Source organism: Cynocephalus volans, chromosome 4, assembly GCF_027409185.1.
Source record: "Cynocephalus volans isolate mCynVol1 chromosome 4, mCynVol1.pri, whole genome shotgun sequence".
NCBI classification, from domain to species: Eukaryota; Metazoa; Chordata; class Mammalia; order Dermoptera; family Cynocephalidae; genus Cynocephalus; species Cynocephalus volans.
The window spans coordinates 10,443,413-10,467,473 of record NC_084463.1 but is presented as its reverse complement, the minus strand read 5'-3'; the positions used below and the strand labels follow the sequence as shown (position 1 = coordinate 10,467,473).

At 48.3% G+C, this 24,061-nt stretch overlaps 1 protein-coding gene across 1 annotated transcript; it reads left to right on the top strand.

Moving 5' to 3' along the window:
* Window positions 1-1,282: 1,282 nt before the first annotated feature.
* On the top strand, window positions 1,283-17,347 carry TMPRSS5 (transmembrane serine protease 5). The gene is given in 16 exon segments (XM_063093304.1): window positions 1,283-1,348; window positions 2,468-2,570; window positions 2,906-2,975; window positions 2,977-3,002; window positions 3,685-3,762; window positions 3,765-3,806; window positions 5,388-5,523; window positions 5,818-5,931; window positions 7,466-7,518; window positions 8,245-8,407; window positions 9,388-9,566; window positions 11,170-11,271; window positions 11,746-11,927; window positions 12,153-12,305; window positions 16,450-16,525; window positions 17,205-17,347. Coding segments are annotated over 16 exon segments (1,686 nt in total).
* Window positions 17,348-24,061: the final 6,714 nt, after the last annotated feature.

Below are 24,061 nucleotides of genomic sequence, written 5' to 3'. Positions count from 1 at the left end.
AGCTTGGACAGCTGGATTTTGAGGTGGGGCCACACCCAAGGTGAGGACAGTTTATGCAGATCCTGAGCTTAGGCCAAGATCTTTTGATACTGAGACAGGAGGAAGGGCTGGGTATGCTCTAGAATTCTCTCTGGACCAGGCCCTGCCTCTCTGCTCAGAAGGATGCCAGCTCAAGAGAAACCATGTCTCCAGAGAAGAAACCCAGACCTCACATCCCAACGCCCCTTGTCTCTTTTCTACAGGGGCGTGGCTGCTGTCCTCCAGCCTCATTGCCCTGTCCTGTGAGTCTCATGTGTAGGCACCTGTAAGTGTGTGGCAGGAAGCAAACTATGACCTAGGATTCTCCTGGAGAAGCAAGGCCTGTTGCTGGGGTCAGGTCTGGTCTTCCAGATCCCAACTGGGACCGGTGTAGAGGATGGGGAGGTGGGGCCAGTACCTCCCTCCATAGGAAGGTGTGGGCTGCTGTTGCATTTGTGAGCAGAACTGTTCATGGGTCCAGTGGAATGACTTTCAGGGCGATTTTGAGGTGACAGACCTGTGTGAGTCTGACAAAGCCTTCCCTTCCCCCAGCCAGAGAGTCAGGAAATCCAGTTCAGTTGAGCATGAAGGCAGGACTTGCAGAAGGTTTTGGTGTGAAAAAGACATTCCATGCAACACATGAAAATCATACCTAAGCCAACATTGTTTTGGGGTCATTGTTTTAGGTTTTTATGATCATTGGGCATAATTCTATATGTTGACAGGAAAAGGTGGTCTGCCGGGGAGATGGGAGTCACTTCAATTTTAAAGAATCTTATCGATTCTACTGGATTATAAATTCCTTGAGAAAGGATCCACAGCTCATGTATTTCTTATTAACATTACAATACTTAATATTTTCATGTGCTTTATAATTTATAAGTCCATTTCAATCACATTATCTTGTTTAGCTTGTCCTTCCTTCCTTCCTTTCATTTTTCCTTCTTTCCTTCCTTCCTTCCTTTCATAGACCAGTGAGGAAGGAGAGAGATGAGCAAAGGGGCACAGTATAGGGCCATGACAGGTGCCATATAAGTTGAAGAAAACTCCCTGGAGAAGTGATGGCTACACTGAGTCTTAAAGGGTCAGTGGGACTCGGCTGTGTGGGGAAGAGGGCAGCAGGTGCAAAGTCTCTGTGGTGTGAGAGTGTCTGAAGATGCTGAGGAACGGCAGGTGTGTCAGGTGTGTAGGCGTGACCCCGAGTTCTGCTGTGGAGGGGGTTAGTGCTGGCAGTGAGGATGGAAAGGTGAGAAAGAGCGAGACCATGGAGGACCTTGTGAGCCATGCACCGAGCTTCGGATTGATCCTGAGGGCTACAGAGGTTCACTGGGTACTTTAAAATGGGGTTCCCATGCTCTTATTTGCATTTTAGAAAGATTATTCTGGCTCTATAGCATGCAGAATAATGGAGGGAAACAAGACACTAGAGGAGGGAGATTACTCATTGGGAAGTGGGAATTATCACTCTTACTTTATAAATGAGAAAACTGAAGCCTGGAGAGATGGCCTGAATTGTCCAGGTTCACACAGTAGGTTGTAGATCTAGCTTTGAACTGTCCAGTGTTTTCCCCAAGATCTTATGTTTCATTGCTCTTATTCATGGCTCATGAGCTTCTAGCTCACATATGATTTACCTGCTCTATGCTTCCTTACCCCCATGCCTTTGCCTATTCAGTCCTCTTTGCCTGGACAACACCATGTCCATATATATATCAGTTCAAACCCTATTCACCCATGAGGGCCTGTCTCAGAGGCTGCCTCTTCCAGGAAGCCCTCTTTGATCTCCTCAATGAGACACAAGCTCTTATTCTTTTGAACGATGATGATAGTTTAGCTGAACTTTTCTTCTGTCACTAACAAATTGTGCTTTGCTTACATGATTTATCTGCAGGACTAGACTGCAAATTCTTTGAGGCAGTTGGGTGGGGTGGTCCATGTTGATTTATCTTAAACTCCCCTCAGTGTCCCCCATAGTGGCCTGTGTGCTTGGGCTAAATAATATTTACTGAATGAATGCAAGGGTGGGTAGGTGCAAGGGGGGCACTTCTTCCTCTGAAATGGGAGCGAATGAAGGCAGATGGGATCTTGCAGCATGAGGAAGAATGTTGAGGGACTTCAGCAGATGCCCTTGACACTCATAGGAGGCAAGACAAGAGGGTGGGTAATTAAGAGTGTGGACTTTGGCATGGGCCAAAGCTGGATTCATATCTGCTCTGACACTTACTGGCCATGTGAGAGTACGGGAGGTGGAGTTAGAGGCTCCAGGAGAGCAGAGAGGGTCTGGAGAGGCATCTGTGGGAACACACAGGAAGTTCCCAAGATGAGTAGAGGCTTGCAAGTGGCGGCAAGGGCACAGCTGGGGTTAGAGAGTGGGACTTGGAGTGGGCTGGTACCTCTCTCAGCAGTCCTTGATGTGGAGATCCGGGATGTCTGACAACTGTTTCCCCAGAGCCTGATGCTGGATGACCGAGCCCCTATGGAGGCTCGGTACGCAGAGGAGGGCCCAGGACCCAGGATGTTCACAACAGAGCCGGGAGACCAGCAGCAACCCAGTACGCCTCACTGGGCCATGGGTGAGTGACAGGGTGGGGCAGTGAGGGGTAACCTTCCTACACTTCCTAGATCCTCCTTGTGTCAGCCCCAAATGATTGAGGTGAGGGGCCATCTCACTCTTTGTCCCCAGACATGCTTTTGTCCCTGCTTCCCATTTTGGGGATTGAGTGGGCTCTGTGGGCTTCAGTGATGGGGACCCTGCCCTCCCACCCACTCTGGGCTGATGGGGTAGAGGGAGGCCTCCTGTCGGAGCTCAGTGGGTGCTGAGCCCTGTGGTGGTAAGGCTGGCTGGTAGGAGCGGGGAACCCAGACAGCCCTCTGCCCTTCCCCACAGCCTCCCGGGCTGGGCGCCGGTGCTCCGTGCGGTGTGGCTGTGCAGTGCTGGGAGTCCTGGGGCTGCTGGCCAGTGGGCATCAGCTCATGGCTTCTAGGTCAGTGCTGGGGACCATGCTGTAGTCTGGGGATGGACAAAGAACAGGATCTGGGGGAAGCTGGACAAGAGAAGCAGGTGCTATGCAGGTGTTAAAAGTAGATGGGATGGGTGTGATCCTCATCTACTCTGTGTAGACAAGGGGAGAAGAGGTAAAATTACAGCAGGGGGGATTTAAGCTCTACACACAGAGGAATGTTTTAATCCCACTGTGAGAAGTGTAAGCTACTCGAATAGATGACCCAGGGAGGCCCTAGTCAAACTTCTAGAAATCTTGCCCAGTAAGAGAGAGAGACAGAGACAGATAGAGAGAAAAGACAGAGGGAGAAAGAAAGAGAAAAAGAGGAAGTGAGAAAGACAAAGAAAGAGGGTCAAAGAAAGACAGAGAGAAAAAGAAAAAGAAAAAGGGAGAAAGAGTCAAAGAGAAAATGAGAGAGAGACAGACAGAGAGAGAGACAGAGGCTGAGACAGAGAGAGAGCGAAACAGAGCACTGTGCTTCTCCTGAGCCGCTTAGTTGGGGACCTGCCTAAAGGCAGGGGCTTAGGGAGGAGGCCCCCAGCAGCTGCCTTTGCCTCTGCCCAGGAGTGTCCTGTTCTGCACCGTGATGTGACCCCGTCCTTAGACGGTCCCTGCCCTTCCCTCAGCCTCTTCCCTTTGACCCTCTCTTTGTCCTTCTCTGAAGCGCTGTATCTGTGGCCGGTCACCTCTCAGCCTGTTTCTGGGACCTTGCAGGATGAGGAGATGACGCTGAGCTGCTCAGAGTCAGCAGTGAGGAAGTTCTGCGCCCCTCACTTCCCCAAACAGGTGGGCCACACCCCCAAGGCTAGGAGTCTCCCTCCCAGCCCAGGGCCCTTTCGAAGCTCTGGGATCCCCCTTCTGGCTGGGGACAGGAGGACCAAAATGAAGGACCTTCAGTTTGCTGCCACCCCTCTGTCTCTTCCTCCCTCTAGAGCGAGGGTGGTGACAAGGTCTAGTTTTACAGAGTTGATCTCTGATTTGTGGCACTCCCTGGGGACAGTCCTGATCTCAGGCTGGGGCATGGCCAGGAGCCCAGGCTGGCAGCAGGAGGGATGGCAACTTGCCGTTTGGGGCAGAGAGAGCCAATGATGTGGGGGAGGAGGAGCTGGCTGTGAGTGGGGAGCCATGTGTGACCAGCAGGGCCACCTAGGGGGCTGGGAACATTGCTCCACATTGTCCCCTTCCCCTCATTGTCTTCTCCTCTCCAGGTAAGAACTGGGGATCAGAAGGTACAATGCTGTCCAGAGGCTGGAGGTTAGAATAAGTTATAAAAGTTAGAATGAGGTTGGAGTCTGTCTTTTGCTAATTGTGTGACTTTGCACATCACTTCTTTGAGCTTCTATTTTCTTGTCTATAAAATGGAAATAAAAATACTAACTGCATATAGTTGTAAGGATAAAACAAGCTGATATAAAATGGTACTTTGAAAAATGCGTGGAAAAATAGAATGGTAAGAGAACATGACTCTTTCCATGAACTTTTTGAAGTACCCTCGTATAAAAAGAGCTTAGCACAGAGCCCGTGTATTAGTCTGTTCAGGCTGCTGTAACAAAAATACCACAGACTGGGTGGCTTAAACCACAGACATGTATTTTCTCATAGTTCTGAAGGCTAGAAGTCCGAGATCAAGGTGCTGGCAAATTTGATTTCTAATGAGGGCTGTCTTCCTGCCTTGCAGATGGCTGTCTTCTCACTGTGTCCCCCTGGGGCCTTTCCTCTGTTCTCAAGGAGAGAGAGAGAGGGATCTCTGGTGTCTTATTCTCTTCTTATAAGGATATCAACCCTATCAGATCAGGAGTCCACCCTCGTTTAACCTTAATTACCTTCTTAAAGAAGGTATTTTCAAATACAATCGTATTGGGGGTTGGGGCTTCAATATATGAATTTTGGAAGGACACAGTTCAGTCTATAACAGCCTGGAAAACATAGACACTCAATAAACTATTATTGTCACAAGATTTGAAATCAGGAGACCTGGACTTAAGCCCTTGACCCATCACTTGCTGATTCTGTGATCTTGGGCTAATCGCTTAACCTCCGTGCCTTAGTTTCCCTCTGCAGGATGGAGAGGATGGTAATACCCACCACACAGGGCTGCTGTTACCACGAGTGACAGAGCACGCTTAAGTGCACTTGGTTAAAACACAAAACTTTGTGAAATGCTCCATAAAGTGGGGTTATATTGTTCTTAGGACAGGCTTGATACTCTGGGGAATAAGGAGCTTGGCATTGGGTGACCCAGACACTGTCATTAAGGCCTCTTCAGGTCCCACAGAGTCCCAGGTCCAGCTCATCCTGTCCTACCCTGCCACCATCCTTGTCTGACCCCCACAGCAGGTGGATGTGGTTTTCCTGCAGTGGTTTCAGTATCTTTCAGAATAAATGTTGAGGACTTCTTGCTGGAAGGACAGGTGAGGACCCGGCCAGACTGGCTCCTGGTCTGCCACGAGGGCTGGGGCCCTGCCCTGGGGGTGTGGATCTGCTGCAGCCTCGGGCATCTCAGGTAATGGGAGTCACCTGGAGCCTGGGAGGGTAGAATGATGGCAGGAGGGAGAAGGGGAGTCAGAGACCTCTATCTGCCCGTCACCCTCAATGTGTTCAGGCAATGGCAAGAGGTCAATTTGACTATCTTCTGGGCTCTGGGCATGAAGTGTCATAGCCTGTTTCTCTTTTCTGAGCATGGCTGCTTTTTAATAAGCATAAATCCCAGAGGAAGTCATTGTTGCAGTCTTGCTCAGTCACCCTACTGGCATTCCAGTTATGATTTCCTCCTGTTCTCTTCCCTTCCTCCGCCAAGACTCACTCACCAAAAGGGTGTGAACCTGTCTGACCTCAAGCTCAGCAGCTCCTAGGAGTTCGCCCAGCTCTCTCCTGGCCTGGGAGGCCTCCATGAGGAGGTGTGGCAGCCCAGGTAGGGCTTCTGAGGAGGGTAGGTGAGTGAGGTCCTTACTTCCTGGTGGTCAGTCCAGCAAAAATCACCCTTTCTTGGGAGCCTGGTGGTCAGACATTGATGGTCTAAGACAGGAGGACGAAGAGGAACATTCCAATCAGAAGTCACAACCTCCGTTCACATGAGCCCTGCCCATCACAGCTGCACATACAAGGGTACTTCAAAAAGTTCATGGAAGAACAGAATGAAAAAAATGTGGACATTTTGATCAAATGTGAACATTTTGAAGACCCTTTGTACATTATTTTCCCCTCACAAGAAATGCAGGGTCGGTTGTTATTGTCACAGGATTTGAAATGGTACTTTTTCCCCATTTTACAGGTTAGGAAACTGAGGCTTAATGAGGTTCAAGGGTCTTGTCCAAGGTCACATACCTAAGAAGCTGCCAAGCCAAGTCTTGATACCAGGCTCCTGTCCCTTAACTAGGTGGTGTTTCAACCCTGCCACACTTTATCTGAATAATTCTGATATTTCAGGAGAGATGGCTGAGTTGCTCTGGCTAAGAGCTGCTTGGAGCCTGGAGAGTCTGCCAGAGAAGAGGGCTCTGGGATGGGTCAGGTCCTTCCCCAAATCCCAGCTGTGATTCTGGAATGGCTGGGGCACAGGCTGAGATGGTTTTTGCTTCTTCCTGGGCTTCCTCCTGCTGCCCAGCAGCCTCCTGGGATAGATGGGTGGGCATCCCCATCACCATGCAGAACGCTTCTCACCCTTGCCCACTTTTCCAATTGGAACTGTTCCCTCAGGCCCCTCCTGTCCAGCTTCCGTCCTGAGGGTCCATCCTCATGAACACGTCTGGAGAGAGGGGGAGACTCTGAATCAGGCCCTGTGTTACACATCTGAATGGAAGTGAGGGTGGGACTGACTCCTCCAGGACAGCCAGCAGGGCTGTGGGTTTGGGAAACTGGGAGAAACTAAGAGGTCCCAGGGATTAGGCTGCTGGGGGCAAGAGGTGAGTCAAGAAAGAAAAGAGGATTTCGGTCAAAAAGCTCATGGAAGCTTATGCTAGGAGAGTGGAGGGCAAAGAGGAGAGCAAGAATATGAACCTGTAGGGCCACACAGGGGGCTTGGGCCAGGGAGCCCAGGAAGGGGCATGGGTGACGGCCCATTCATTCACTCACCCACTTGTCCATTCTTTCATCCATTAAACACACAGTTATTCAAAGCCACTCGATGGAACAGCTGGGTGTTTTCTTTTATAAATATTTGTAAATTTGGGCCCTGCCCAAATCGGCTCTCAAGGTCCATGAAATCCTCTTGTCGCCCTCTGGGAGACTGGGCAGAATGCGTGCTGCTGTTGGGGACCAGTTATGAGGAAGGGGCTGGGCATTTTGGTGGAGGTAGGAAGAAAATGGTGGTAACCTTAATGCTGTGGCTACACAACAGCCTTAAGGACTGTCTAGCAAACCCCCTCAACCACCCCATCCTCCAAGCCCTTGGTGTGTGTGGCCTCAGGGTGGCCCCTGCCCAGCTTCCTGCTGGCACCTCTGTTTTTCAGGGACAACTGCACTTCTGGCCAAATTGTTTCCCTCAGATGCACTGATGAGTCATGTCTTGGACCCGGGAAGGTGCTTGGGGGGAGGAAGGAGTCTCTCCCTGCCCTATGGAGAGGCTCAGCTGCGTCTGGGGTGGGGATCCTTGCCCACCTGCCCACCTGCCCATCTGCCTGCTGGACCTTTTCTTGCAGAAACAGTTCTGCCCAAAGAGAGCCCTATCTAAGCCTCTTTTGTATCCCCCACCAGCCACTGGACTGGGCTGATGATCTTACTTCACCACCTGCTGCTCCCTTCCTTGGCCTCTGGCACTCACTTCCCTTTCTTCTGGAGAGCTCCAAAGGCAAAATTATTGTTGGCGATTGAGTAACATGTCAGCAGCTTCGGGAGATTAAGGGCAGGTAGGGAATTAGGGGCCGAATGGGAACCAGTCTGTGGAGTTTCTTTCATCTGTCTTTCCATTCATCTATCTACCTGCTCATCCGTCCTCCCACACATCCATCCACACACCATCACTGTCCCCTCCTGTGGGACAGGCATTCTGTTAGGCCTTGGGGCTCCACTGATGCTGCAGGCATAGTCCCCGCTCTCAGCAGCCTGTTGGGGCAGGCAGGAGTGTAATCAACACTTCTGCCTTCCTATCCCCCCATTAGGGTCAGGAATGATGAACGAGAGCTGTCCACACTGGCTCTCTGGGGCTGGGCACTGGGCTGCGCTCCCTGAGAGTGACCATGCTGACCCCCACCGCTCATGCTGTCTGTGTCTCAACCTTCTCTGTTGGCAGAGTATGGGACAAGACCCCTGGCTTCCCGGATAGTAGGTGGGCAGGCAGTGGCTCCTGGGTGCTGGCCCTGGCAGGCCAGTGTGACACTGGGCTCCCGGCACACATGTGGGGGCTCTCTGTTGGCACCACGCTGGGTGGTGACTGCTGCACACTGCATGCACAGGCAAGTCTGGGGGGCTGCAGGGGAGGAGGGGGCTGCAGTGGCCTTTTCTGTCCAGCTGTTGGTACGTCCTGTATAGAATATCCATGTCCAACTGTCTGCCTCCAGGAATCTGCAAGGGATATGTTTGTGGAGTTCTCTCCACTCGGTGTCAAGAACAGATCTGAGTGATTTGCAGAATAATACAAAGATTTGTTCTTAATATTTGTTCAGCCTTTAAGTTTTTAAAATTCTTTCACATTCACAGTGCTCTGTGCTTCTTAACATTCATCACCACTGTAATTAAATCATTTTCCATGTAAATATTTGTTTAATGTCTTTCTTCCCCTTTAGACTGGAAGCTCCATGGGAGCAAGGACTCTCAGTCCTGTTTACCAGGGAATCCCTTTGTAGATTTCTCCCCTGCTGTGTCTCCAGGGCCTATAGCAGTCCCTGGAATACAGTAGGTGCTGAGTAAATATTAGTTGGAGGAATGAAGGAAGGAATGAGTGAATGAGCTCTTTGATCTTCTCTTGGTGGCCAGCAGGGCAGAGTGTAAGCCTCATTTTACAATGAGCAAACCAAGGCTGGGAGCGCAAAGAGCCTCCCCATGGTCACATATAGTAAGCAGAGAGACAGGACTGAGGGAAGTTTTTCCAGCTCAGTGTAGAGTTTTGATATCACACAAGGCCCGTTGATGTTTATTTTAACTCTTGGAGGGGGTCATGCAGCACAGAGGGGGAGTAGTGGTTGCAGATGACCCAGTGTTTCACTTCTCTATTCACCAGTCCTTGAGCATTTATTAAGCACCTACTGCATGCCCAGTGTCTTGCCAGCTGCTGGGGTGACACTAAAAGGTATGGTCCTTAGGTCCTGGGAACTTGCAATCTAGTGGCCGGGTCCCCACTAATGGCATCTCTGGCCAACTTCCTCCATCGGCCACCTCTCTGTGTCAGCCTCTTCTGCCCTTTCCTCCCCCAGCTCACCATAGCCCCTGTGTGCAGTTTCAGCCTGGCCCGCCTGTCCAGCTGGTGGGTTCACGTGGGGCTGGTCAGCCACAGCGCTGTCAGGCCACACCAGGGGGCTGTGGGGGACAGGATTAACCTCTACCCCTTCTACAGCGCCCAGAGTCATGACTACGACATCGCCCTCCTGCAGCTCCAAACTCCACTCAACTCCTCAGGTGAGGAGCTGGCCCTGGGGCGAGCAGGCTGGGGAGAGAGGAGCAGGGACTGGGAGGGAAGAGAGGCGAGCAGAGTGCTAAGGTTCTCTCCTGGTGCTGTAAACCTTAAAATATTCAGTTCATTTGGGGACCATAGTGAATTTTGGCATTCCCTGGACTTGAAGTTGCACCAACTCTTACCCAGGCTCCTTCGGAGACGAAGGGTCAGGCCCTTTTCACAGCTGGACGGCAGGCGGGATTTGCCTTGAGTTCCCAAGAAGAGCAGCTCCAACACTGTCCCCAAGCTGGTCCCAGGTCCCAGACATTTTTTGACATGTTACAGTTAATGAGATGACTTTTATTTTTTGAAATATCCTTTCTTTCAATCCTCATAACAACCCTGACGGGTAGATGAAGCAGGTATATACAGACAAAGACATTAAAGTTTAGGGAGGGAAGTGACTCTTTTCAAGGTCACGGGGCAAACAGTTTCTGAGCCTGATGTCCTGACTCCAGGGCCAGGGCTCCTCCTGCCATAGCACCTGCCCTAGAAGGTGAGCCCAAGCTGCTGCCATCCTAGCAACGGCCCTCGCCAACACACACATGCACACGGGCACTCACCTACAAACACTCACAGAAACACACACACACGCACTCACGTGGTCACATGCACAGAGTCACACTCGGGCATTCACACACACACTCTCATGAACACACACACACCCAGGCACACACACACAGATACACTTGTGCACACCGGTACTCACCTATGCTCCTCCCTCCTGTTGTCACCTGTAGCCTTGAATTTCCCAAATAACAGTGGTTGCCATACACATTCCACATATGCAAACCATTAATCAACAGTTAATATTTCTAAATTAACTTAAGTATATTTAAAAGGGAAAACTACCTAACTGGAGAACCTATATTGCTTATAGTAAATAGATAGTAGCCGCAAAAATACAGCGAGTGAGAACAAATCAGTGATTAGGTTCTAGGCAGCTGGAGTCCTCTGCAGAAGTTGCTGAGCCTGGCCTGCTCTCTGCTGTTTACATGGGAGGGTGATAGAATTAAGAGCGATACAGACTAGCACCAAATGGAGTCTTTCTTCTTAATGCATTAGAGAGACTGAAAGAAAATTGAAATGGAAATAGCTTTCTCCCCACTTGTTTATTTAATGACATGTCTGTGTAATAACAAAACTGATGTTTGGCTTCACCCATATGATGTGTCACATACATTTACAAACACTGCCCCAAAAGGGATCAGACACCCTGGCGAAAAGCCAAAATGAGTCTTCATTAGGAGAAGCTGGGTACTCTCGGCCAGAAGGAATTTTCATTCTCCCACAGCCCCCAGGTGGAGGCAGGCAGTGAGTGCACTGCCCTACCCCTAGGGGGATGCCATGCATGCTGCACATTGCACACTGTCCTCTGTGAAGGGTGATACTCAAGGTGGGACAGTGCACAACCTGCACAGCCATCTAGGAGACCTGGTTGGTGGAGTCCAGGAACCAGGACTGTTGGAGAAGGGAGATGAGATCTCAGCTCTGGGTCCTTTGCTCAGGCTCTGCGGGAGAGAAGCTGAGCCTGAGTGGGGACCACGACCATGTGCCTCTCCACAGACACCATGGGTGCTGTGTGCCTGCCTGCCAAGCAGCAATACTTTCTGAGGGGCTTGCAGTGCTGGGTGTCTGGCTGGGGCCACACAACCCCAGCCACAGTGAGTCAGCTCCCAGGGGCCATGGTTCCAAAGCAGCATGGTGGTGGTGGGGGGGCATCCTTCCCCAGCATGAGGCACCTCCACCTCCTCTGGCCACGTGGCACTGCCAGCCCTCTTTTCACTGGCATCACCATTGGCCAGGCCTGGGGGCTCCAGTCTCCCCTTCTGGGTCTTTCTGGAGAGAACAAACACTGAAAGTCTTCCCTAAACCCAGACCATTTTGCTCCCCTTCCCCTTGTCTCCTTGAGTGCCATGTCCTCAGCATTTGGTGTATGTGTGAGTTCTACTCCTCTCCTGCCCACTCCCAGCTCCCAATACTGACAGCCCTTTGCTTCCTTGCCCAGGCGCTGCAGCTCCCACCCTGGGCTCCCCTCTTTAGGTCTCCGAGTCTCTGGGACCTCTAACTACCTCTCTTTTGCTGCTCTGCCTTCCCAGGCCTTGCTTTGCACTCTGCAGCCTTTCTTCGTGTCTCTTGCAGCCCACAGCTCAGACATGCTCCAGGACACAGTGGTGCCCCTGCTCAGCACCCAGCTTTGCAACAGCTCTTGCATGTACAGCGGGGCCCTTACCCCCCGCATGTTGTGTGCTGGCTACCTGGACGGAAGGGCTGATACATACCAGTGTGGCCCGTGGGGGAGGTCGGGGTTGGGAGCCTGCAGTGTCTTGGTCTCCTGGTCCAAGCACATTGGTGGCATGAGACAGTCTTTCTAGGAGGAGGGGCACCTAGGCAAGTCTGGAGCTCGTGCTGAGGGTTTATAGAGGATGAGGTCAGCAGGAAGAAGTAGGGGCCTGGGAAGGAGAGGCCACTCCCTATGGAGGACTGGTGCTCCTCCACCAGGAAGGACTAACTGGCTGTTTCTGTGTCTCCATGTCCGGATCCCTCAGGGGGATAGCGGGAGCCCTTTGGTGTGCCCAGATGGGGGCACATGGCACCTGGTGGGGGTGGTCAGTTGGGGTCGTGGCTGCACAGAGCCCAATCACTCAGGCGTCTATGCCAAGGTGGCTGAGTTCCTGGACTGGATCCACGACACTGCACAGGTGAGTGTAGGGGCAGGGGTGGCACAGGGAGGTTTCTAAAGGACCTGCCCCTCCGCACTGTGAACCTCTCCCCTTAGGCCTGTGCCCTGTTGGGGGCTGCAGAGGAGATGAAGGAATGTTCCCCAGAGTGGGAGGAGAAAGAAGTGATGCTTATAATGCTGAAACCATTGGATTTCTGTCAGTTTAAGCATTAACAGGCTAAAAGTAGAACTGAATTTGCAGCCCAGATGTGCCATTTCCTATGTGACTGTATTGGTCTGTTTCTGTTGCTTATAACACAATACCTGGAACTAGGTATTTTGTAAAAAAATGAAATTTATTGCTTACAGTTTCAGAGGCTGGGAAATCCAAAGTCCAGGGAACACATTTGGTGAAGGCCTTGGTGGTGGTGACAGTGACGGCAGGGTATCACCTTGTGAAATGGCAGAGCAGAGAGAGCAGAGATAGTTCCTCATGCACTGTCCTTGTAAAGCCCACAGAACCACACCCCTGACAACCATTACTAATCCATTCACTACTGCATCGTCCTACAATCTAATCACCTCTTCAAGGACCCACCTTTCAAATACCATAACGGGATTTCCCACCTTCTTAACAGTCACAGTGGGAATCAAGCTACTAATACATAAAACTTGGGGGAAACAACACATATCAGTGATCTTTGGCAAGTTCCTAACTTTGGGAACCCTCATTTTTCTGGTAATAACCACTGAGGATACCTTGCCTACTACTGTGACAATTAAATAAGACCTGCACGATGCCTAGCACGGTGCTGGGCTTAGAGCAAATGACCCATGGTGTTATTTACATATTTTCCTATCACCACCACTCATCCCTGGTCTCTAAAGCAGTTACTCGTGGCTGCATTCCCGGCACTATGGAGAGTTTGGGTTCTGCATCTAATTACATGCTTGTGTGACACTGGCCAAACCACTCTACTTCTGTTCAGAGAGAAGGCCAAGTGAGAGAATGTGTATAGAAACATGTTAGCTGTGTAAAGTACTTTACAAATGCACGGCGTGATAATGAACAGCAGTCTTTCTACCAGGCTGGGCACAAGGGCATGTGGTAGGTAACAAACTTTAGAGTTTTCAGGGGACATATGCATTCATCTTCTCATTCAGATCTTATAAAAAAAGCTAGAGAAGCAGATACTTTTAGCCACATCTGACAGAAGTGGAGATCGAGGTTCTGAACAGTTCAGTGATTTGCTAAGATAAAAGTTACTTGACTGATATGTGATGGAGACATGCTGTGACTCCAGCTCCTTTCTTTTTCAGTCCAGGACTCCATCCTCTAAATCCTGTTTCCTCCAGTCTCATTGCACACCAGCCTCATGTTCCTGGGGTCTCCAGCAGGCCCACTAGCTGGAGGAGAAGCAGCATCCTTCAATGAGGAAGGCGTGGATCTACCACTGCACCAGAGAGACAGTCACTACCCATGGGCCTCTCCCCTCAGGCCCTGATTTCAGAGTCCCCCTTTCTCACCAGAGAGACTCAATGGCAGGAGAGAGGCTGGGGCTGAGCTGGGAGTGGTGGCAGAGCCAAGGGATGAAAAGGAGCAGAGAGGCAGGAGCTGGAGAGAAAGAGGCTGCTGGAAGCAGCTGGAGCCTGCCTTTCTGCCCTTCCTCTTTCCCAGCTCCTGTGTGCATCCTTTAGGGGGATGTCACGGGTGCCCCTAGTCCTGCCTTCTCCCTGTGTCCCCAGGTGGGTGAAGTGCCTCCCTAGAGGATCTCCTGGCTCGGAGGCTCCTGGGCAGGTGGGGGCAAGGCTAAGCCAGCCCAGATTAAGCCCATGGGAGTCAGTATCCTCTCCCCACCCCCATTCCCAGCGGTCTCACTCACTTCCTGTTCTCACCCACTTCCTGTTCTCACTCACTTTCTGTTCTCACCTAAACAAGGAGGTTGGCATCAGAATAGGGTTTTGGTTTTAAAGCAACAGTTCTGTGAACTGGTCCAAGGAGCTCTGTTGTTAAAGTGATGCATGGGACCAGAGGCATGGAGAAGGGGACCAGACACACCCCACAAACCAGGCACACTTCCAGTGCCAAGGAGCATACCAAAAACATCACCTTCATGTGGGTGGCCCATCACAGCCACCACAATAACCATGGCTGCCACAAAAGTGGCTAGATGCCACAACCACCATGCAGGTGATCCACCAGCCACTGGAGTGCATTGACATGAAGAGAGTCATCAGCAAAGACCAAAGAAAAGAAGATGTCTCTTTCCACAAAGCCCATTCCAGAGTGACAGAAGAAACAGTTGCTTTATGATAATATTGGGGGACCTGAACACACACCTCAGCATTGGACAGATCATCTAGGCAACAAATTAACAGAGTAACCATTATTCTTTCAGAAGGAGAGAAGAAATCTAGGGTAATTAGAGGGGGGAGTGGGAAGGGAATGGGGGATGGGGAGAGATTGGACAAGGGGCATAAAGAATTACGATTTGTAACCATATATATGCTAGTAATATTGATTTGATCAACATATCTCAATGTTGAACCCCCAAAATATGTATAATTGATTTTGATTCAATAAATAAATAAATAAATAAATAAATAAATAAATAAAGTGATCCATGGTCTTGGTAGTTTTCTCTCTCTCTCTCTCTCTCTCACACACACACACACACGTTATGGAATGGAATTACAATTTTCCTCCCATACATGTTTCTTGAAGCTTTTGGGATGATTCTCGATCATCTACTCAAAAATTTTGGTATGTGCTTATTTATTTAATGCTTTAAATTTTTTTAAATCTATGTGTCATGATCTGCAATGAAAAGCCCCTGCCATCTAGGTGCTCTGAGGCTCCGAGTCTGAGAACCACTGAAATCAGTGTTCTCTTAGGGAAGATTTGGCTTCCCAGCAAGGCCCCTCTCTCCTTACCTCTTATTTCAGAACTGGGCCTTTTGGCTCGAAGAGATCTCTTTCTGAGTTTATGCCCAGTTAGCATTTTCCTGGTTAAAGCCTCTCTCCTACTCTCTCCTCTAGCTATTAAAATGCAATTGGCATCTTGTTTCTAAAAACTGCAATGAATTTTTTATTGTGCTTACCCAAGGAAATGCAATTAGTGTTAGCAATAACAGAACTTTGTGAGTTTATCAGCATATTTTGGGGGGGGGATTGTACCAATGAGTATTCATTCCTGGAGGCTCTGATCCCTTTAGTGAAGTGAATAAAAAAAATAAGGACCTCAGTTTACTGTCAGTTTGTCACATGGGAAAAGGTGGCTGGGAGTCTGCTGTCAAGTCGCAGAAGCAACATGGGAGAGGTTCTGTTGGGTGGAAAACACCCTCACCCCATGTCCCTGGAGCCCAGACTTCCAGCCTCTACCCTGAAATCAGCATTTTCTACCCAGCTCCCACAGGTCCCCACCTCAGTGATGGGGCAGCAGGTCCCCCTGGACAGGGCTGAGTTAACAGCAAATCGATCAGCTATGATCTTGTTTGTGTTTCTGAGGTCAACCATAAGATTTTGCTTATATAAAGGGAAGTGTCTTTTGTTTTTTAATCATAGCATTCACAACCTGTTAATTAGTAACATCTGAGTTAAGACTTTATAGTTTATAAAACCTGTTCATGTGTGAGATTTGACATCTACGTGGTGAAGATATTATTATTGTCTCCATTTTATAGACAAGAAAATTAGTTTGGAGAGATTAAGTGACTCCCCCAAGACCAACCAGTTAATAGGCACCAGAGCCAGGATGGGAACTGTGGGTCTTTTCAGTCCAAATCCATGTCACTGTCTTGCACATGGATGAATGAGTTGGTCCAATATTGCACAGAAGTGTAGAACTGGGAGGTACTTGATCAGATCACCTGGTCTACTCACCTGCCTACAGTAATGCCTTGACATCCCTACTTTTTATAGGTGAGGTAACCAAAACCCTGGGAGTTAAGCTCCTTCTGCCAGAGACCCTTCCCAGGCAATATTCTTAGAGACTTCCAGTTCTTCCTGAGATTCATGGTTTGACTTAAATCTTACAAATGAACACCTTCCACAGGGGAACTATAAAGAGTACCCAAATTAGAGAACTTGCTAATAGTGATAGACTGCTCACCTGCAGAAACTCCTGGTATCTTTTGCCAGGCTACCTGTCGGATCTGTAGACTCAGCTCTCACATTTCTCACAGTCCAGCTTTCAGGACAGGGAAGAGCAGCACGTGGCTTGGACTAGCTCCATGAATGCAGGGGTGGAAGTAGGGGCAGGTAAGGGGGAAGACTCAGGCCCGGAAGGGTTTTAACGAGGACCAGCTGGGTGCCCAGCTGTGTTAAACTCTGTATGGGATCTGGAGGTAGAGAAACTGACTATCTTATTGGAGCGATAAGTCTTATTTACAATAAATATTAGTGGCCAGCCAGGCATGGAGCTGATGGGGAGGTGGTAATTGCTAAGAGAGCTCCAAGGGCCTATTGTTGAATAAGTCAGGGCATTTCTGTGTGCAGGAATCCTATGCTCTCCTCCCCAAGGATTCAGCTTCCCACCTGTCTGGGCAGAGCTTTTGAGTCTCCGGAGACTTTGCAAGAAGGTCACTCCTGGCTGCCGTGCCTGGACAGGAGCCCGTCTCTCGTCTACCGGCTGTGCTTGTGGGGTCTCAGGGATGCCCTGGGTGCAGGCTTTCTCTCGTTGTGACAACATCCATGAAGCCCTGGTTTTCCTAGGAGGATTACTGGGAATAAGAGGGCAGCCCTGCCATTCTCAGGAACATTTCTCAGGCTCTTTTCTGCATTTTCTTGTTGGAGGTGCTGGTCTCACTCACCATGGGACAGAAGTGGAAAAATGCCATAAATGCTGAAAGCTGGTCCAGTAGCCGTCATGTTTTTTCCTAGTCTGTCCATTGTTTTTTGTTTTTTTCCTCTTTTCTCTCCTCTGTCCTCTCCTGACCAGACACTGAGACCTCTCCTGCTACTCCAGCCTACCCACAGGAGAGCCCTCCTTCACCTGCTCAGTGTCCTGCCTCCCTTCCTATCAGACACGCCAGAGTGAACTCGCTGGGTTTGCCCCACTCGCAGGACTCTGCTTCCTCCTAAACTGACTGGAGACCAGTGTTATTAATGGCTCTTCATACTGTGTCTTAAACTCCTCCTCCTCTAGGAAGGTTCTTTAGGAAGTAGGTAGGGGGAGTAGCTTCCTACTTGTGAGGGGTGAGGCTGGTCTCTTTTATACATCCCAGAGCTGGGAAAGGGAGAGGAAGAGCAGGCATGTGGGTCCTGACTCAGATTTCCCCAGGGTGGAGCACTCTGGGGATCTGTGGAGGATTTTCACCTGGAGTTGGTGCTGGAGTGGACCCAGCTGGGTCCCACTAATGTGCCCTTCCCAGAACAGCACATGGGCTTCAGGAAGGCAGAGACTTGCGCATGGCTGGGCTTATCATCTGAGCTTTCTCCCTTCCAAGGAGCCTCAGGCTGTGGCATCTGTAGGAAACAACATTCCAGCTGCAGAGTCTGATCTGCGTCTCTAACCACGTGGGAATGTGCTGCCCCGAACTAGTGACTCAGAATTTTGATCTCTCCCCTGTCAAATTAGGGGTCTGGGCAAGGTGTTCTTTGTGGGATCTGCCTTGTCAGAACAGCTAGAGCTCAAAGCTCCTTTGCCTCATGAGACATCTGCCTTACAACTTCTAGTTTGGATAAGTTTCAAGAGGTGCCTGCTTCCTGGGACAGAGCTAAAGAAACCAACTTGCTTATGGCTTTGCAGCACTGCAGGGCTGATGACCCTCGAGGCCTGCCCTCTGGGTCCCTAGAGGAATAAGCACCAGGCAAAATATTTTATTTTTTTGTTTGTTTGTTTTTGTTTTTTTTAACCTCCCTCCCTCCTCCCTCTCCCCCCTCCCTCCCAACAATGTCCTTTCTGTTGGCTTGTTGTATCAACTTCAAGAAATAGCAATTGTTATGTCTTCTCCGCCCCCTCCCCCCGGTTTTTGTGTGTGTGTGTGTGAATTTATATATTTATTTTTAGCTCCCACCAATAAGTGAGAACGTGGTATTTCTCTTTCTGTGCCTGACTTGTTTCACTTAATATAATTCTCTCTAGGTCCATCCATGTTGTTGCAAATGGCAGTATTTCATTCATTTTTATTTTTATTTTTATTTATTTATTTATTTTTTTAAATCAGCCTTCTTTTTATTGACAAGACAAGGAAGTTTCACAAGAAAAATCAGTTGATTCAGTCATCAAAGGACATAAAAACAGGCAGTGTAAAACTTGTAACAGCAGTAAATTAGCAATGTGACATTCCAGAATGTAATTTGTAAAAAGCTAGGTTAATTCACCAACAAACAGCTTGTCCTTAGTAAACATTTTCTTTTCCACATACTTCCTACAGCAATTTCCTTAGCATATATATATTTATTTATTTATTTATTTATTTTTTATTTCTTTTTAAATTTTATTTTGTCGATATACATTGTGGCTGATTATTGCTCCCCATCACCAAAACCTCCCTCCCTTCTCCCTCCCTCCCTCCCCCCCAACAATGTCCTTTCTGTTTGCTTGTCATATCAACTTCAAGTAATTGTGGTTGTGATATCTTCTTCCCCCCACCCCCGGTTGTGTGTGTGTGTGTGTGTGTGTGTGTGAATTTATATATTTATTTTTAGCTCCCACCAATAAGTGAGAACATGTGGTATTTCTTTCTGTGCCTGACTTGTTTCACTTAATATAATTCTCTCGAGGTCCATCCATGTTGTTGCAAATGGCAGTATTTCATTCGTTTTTATAGCTGAATAGTATTCCATTGTGTAGATGTACCACATTTTCCGTATCCACTCATCTGATGATGGACATTTGGGCTGGTTCCAACTCTTGGCTATTGTAAAGAGTGCTGCGATGAACATTGGGGAACAGGTATACCTTCGACTTGATGATTTCCATTCCTCTGGGTATATTCCCAGCAGTGGGATAGCTGGGTCATATGGCAGATCTATCTGCAATTGTTTGAGGAACCTCCATACCATTTTCCATAGAGGCTGCACCATTTTGCAATCCCACCAACAATGTATGAGAGTTCCTTTTCCTCCTCAACCTCGCCAGCATTTATCGTTCATAGTCTTTTGGATATTAGCCATCCTAACTGGGGTGAGATTGTATCTCAGTGTGGTTTTGATTCAGGCAAAATATTTTGGAAACATCTTTTCCCACCTTCTTCCGCCCAGCATTTGTACCCTGGGCGAAGGGTTTAAGAACAGGACAAGACTTTGATCTAGCAGTTTTCTCAGGGGATCCCCAGCTCTCTTCCTGATGCCCCAGGCTCTCAGCTCCCCAAAGACAGCTGAGAGAATTTCCTCCCTACCATAAAGACCACAAACTCTTTCCTTCTTCCCATTTCCCTGAGAGCTCCTAAGCTGGCCGTGAGAACCCCCTCCAGCCTCCAGCCTTCCCCTATGCATGAAGTAGAATAGGGAGGAAAGTTTGGGGCTACTAGAACTATGAGCAGACAGCTGGGGTCCAGCTCCCCTCTTGACCTCGCCATCTGCCAGGCTCAGGGAGGGAGGATCCTTTCATAAAGCCCCTCAGTTAGGGTGACCCATCCTCTCAGTTTGCCCAGGACTGTCCTGGTTTTAGGACCAAAAGACCCAGGTCCTGGGAAATCTTTCAGTCCTGGACCAACCAAGACAGTGGGTCACCCTAAGCCTGGTGCCACTCTTTTGTATAAAAGGAGTTCTGCAAAATCCAGTGCCCCTGAGCCTACTCCCACCCTCCTTCAGTATGATTGAGCTTAATGGGACCCCTACCTGCTGCCCAGAGTTGGAGGAGGAGGTCCCGGAAATTCTCAAGGTCTGGACTGTTTTGCAAAGGCTGCAACATTGCTGGCAGATGCTGCCTTGGCCCTGAAGTCCTTATGGAGAGATGCCCTCAGCTGAGCTGGCTGCCCCTTCCTTCCCATGGTCACTCCTGAGCCAGCAGCCAGGACAGCCTTACCTCACCTTGCCTAATGTTTTGAGAAAACAGCCTTGCCCTCTCAGGCCCAGAAGCTCACTGGCAATTTGGGGGAGGCTAGGAAGGTAAGGCCAGTATAATGCAACTCCAGGAAGCCATGAATATTGATTTCCCATCTTCCACAAGTTCTCACCGATTTCTGGTCCCCAGCACCTGGTATGGGGCTCAGCACGTGACAGGTGCTGGCTGAGAGTGGTTGAGCCCATGCAGGAGGAGGAGAAGGGGCCTGTCACCCCCAATGGAGCTGGATGGGTATCTTCTCCTGGCCTCTGCCTTCCAGAGGTAATCAGAGAGGAGCAAAGGAGAGACTGCCAGCCTGCCAGAGCCTGCAGGGATTTTGTGGGGTTTGTTTTTCCTCAGCACTGTTTGCAGAGGTGAGGGCATGAATAAAAGGAGGATGGAAGATTTACTGTTCCAACATCTTGGCCGTGAGCCCTGTATTTGTACAGCAGATCTGGGAAAGGAGGGGCTGGAGCAGGTGGGAGGGATACTGGGACTCGGAGAGAAAGTCAGGCCCTTGCAAGTCTTTCTGCAGGGACCCTGGGGTGGAACTGAGAGTGAGGCTGGCTCTCCAGCCACGGGGGGAGAGTGTCCCCACCATCCTCCAGCCTTCCCCCATGCATGAGGTGGACCAGCAAGCAAAGTTTTGGGCTAGCAGAACCATTAGCCAGCAGCTGGCACCCGAGAATCTCTAAGCCCAGGGGCATGTGGTGGGCCTGACAGAGTGTGCTGCTGATGGGGACCCTAAAAGAAAGGGCTCCGAGTTGGGCTTGTCTCTCACTCAGGGCCCTGATAAGGGACACTATGCAGAAATGACTTGTATCATGGGCTAGCCTGTCTGGGACTGTGGGACCTCGGTTTGGGGCTGGGACTTGGAACCTTCCAATAAGTGTGACATTGGACAGGGTCCAGTGATACTTCCACATATATGTCCAAAGCTATACCACCCATGGTTTGGTGACGCTGTGCTTCTCCTGGGGCCACCAAAAGATGGACCTCTTTTCTATACAAAGTTGATCCCAATGGGTCAAAACTGGTGTGGGAGGTAGCAGAAGACTGGAAAGCCTGAGGGGCTGGGAAGGCCCGGGGAGGTATGATCCATGTTGTATATGTGGGTGTGTATATGTAGGTGTATGTGTGTGTGTGTGTGTGTGTGTATGTGTATATCTATATGTTTGTATGTTTGTGTGTATGTATGTGTGTGTTCATTCTGTGGGAAACTTGAAGGGCCTGAAGGAACAAGAGGGAGAGAGAGAAACCTGAGGAGGCTGAGGTAAGACTCTGGAACTTCTCCCCTAACCGTGATAGAGACACCTCTGATTCCAACCAGTTTCCACAGACAGGGCCCCACCACCTTTAGCTGCTCCCTTCATGGACAACATCAGAGAAACACTCATGCAGAGCACTGTACTTCTTTCTCACCAAAAACGTCCTCATGCTAAGAGGACATTTAGCATGTGACCAGGCTAAGCCCATTCCTCCCCTCCCCCCATACAGAGACACTCACACACTGCCTGGACAATTTACCTGGCAGGCAGGATTGTGAATTAGAAAGAATTAATCACAATGGTCATATACAAGAAATACAGACCTGTGTGTGTCTGTATGTGTAGGGGGAGGGCTCGTTTCCCCACAGGGTCTTCTTACTTTTAAGTCATCCCCTCTCAAGACTTTCCCCCAACCCATGTCTGGGGGGCTCAGGGCAAGAGTGTGGGTGGAGGCCCACATACCATATGTCTAAATAGTTTAAAGTGATATATCAAGGGCTGGCTGGTTAGCTCAGCTGGTTAGAGAGTGGGGTTGTAACACCAAGGTCAAGGGTTTGGATCCCCATATCAGCCAGCCACGAAAAATAACAACAACAAAAAGTAATACATCAAGGTAACAAATTGTAAAATTAAAAATGTTATATCCTCTTACCATAACAAATGTGCCTTTTATAAGAGTCAGATTCAAATCCTGAATTCCTGAATCCTTGGGTTTCTGTCCTGGAGTGTGGTGGGCAGAGAGAGGAAGCTCGTGGCCACCTTTTCTTCCCGCGCCCTGATCCAGCCCCTCCTACAAAGGGCCTCTGCTCGTGGACACTTCATCCTGCTTAAGGGTGTGTCCTCCAGTGGACCTTGCTCTCAGGGGAAGGGGCCTTCGCAGCCTCTGGGAGTGGGCTCAGGGCATGTGCTTTTTTGTTTGTTTTGTCTTTTTAACAGTAAAGTAATATAGAGAAGTTTATGCAATTCATACAAGTAATTTCTCAGATCTATACAGTGAAAAGCTAGACTGACTGGCCTAGGGAAAAAGTATCCTCACGTTGCTAGCAAAATAGCTCCTATCCCCCATAAATCATCTGCAATCACTTGCCAGGAAAAAATTCCATAACCGCATAGGTCATGCAGACATGTTTTATGCTATTTATATTCACTTTTTTCCCCAAACTGAGCAAAACAATGCAACCTTTCACTTTTTTATACAGTTTCAAAACTTCACTTTTATTAATGTTCCTTCCCACCCCAATCCATCCCATCACCAAACAGAAATGTTTGGAATAAGCCAAGAATTCATTAAAAAGTTTAAATAGTCAGAAGGATAGCAAAAGACTAAATAACTTATTCTTCAAATAAAATAAATGGAGTAATAAGTCAACAGCATTCAAATTCAGTAATCTACAGGCCACAATAAAGCTTTAAGATAGTTTCATTTTAACAGGGAAGTGTTAGAACAGAAAAGAAGCTTCCTAAGAGGCAATCATTTAAAAAATAAATCTAGCTTAATTATTACTGTATAGATTATATTTACTTATTTTAAAAATTTTTTATTTATTGCTTACAATATTTTTTAGTTTATTTTTTATTGTAACAAAGTTGATTGTACATATCTGTGGGGTACAGAGTTGAATATCAATACCTGTGTACAATATGTAATGTTCAGATCAGTATAATTAATATATGCAGCATTACATAATGTAATCATTTTTTGTGGCCCTTCACTGATTTCTTGCTAAACCTCCCTCCTCCTCCCCCTTTCCCACCTCTGGTAACCTCAGTTCTGTTCTCTCATTTTGAAAGTTCAATGCATTATTGTGATTGCTGTATCTTTCTTTCTTTTTTTGAAAATTTTATTGTTTATTTATTTATTTATTTTTAGTTCCCATTTATGAGTGAGGACATGTCATATATAGATCATATTTAAAAGCAGACAGAATTTACTTTTTTTCCTCCTTTCATGAACTTTGTAAGGCCAGTGTGCAGTGGCTTACAAATGTCATAAAATGGACTGTAAATCACCCAGCATATTGATCAATGGTGTTTATTTAAACTTTTCTTAATATTAGACATTTTAGTGTGTGTAAAAAATTTCATTTCTTCTCTCCTCCTATTCTAGCCACATCAGCTCATTGTAATGGATGATGATTTCAGCTGTAAGTTGTAAAATACTCCAAGAGCTGCCACAGTCTCAAGAACTGCCACCCACAAATAAACTACCAAAATAAGTGTACATACAGTGTGTTTCTAATTTTCTATCATACAATCCCAGATAACCCCAAGTAACTTTATAAATACCTTATGGAAAAAAGCAATTTAAAAGCCTTTCAAAACTATTTAAAATATTTAAATGCAGAGACCCCAAATTTCCTTCAATCAGGCAAAAAATCACCACAAAAATTATGATCAGTTACAAACAGAATGAATGGAATGTTTAAGTTTAGGGCAACCAAAAAGCCCCACGTAACTTTTTTTAATACAATCATTGAAACAGCTCTAATGGGGCTAAGAGTACTCTGGTCATCTTCTTTCATCTGGTCATTCTAGGTG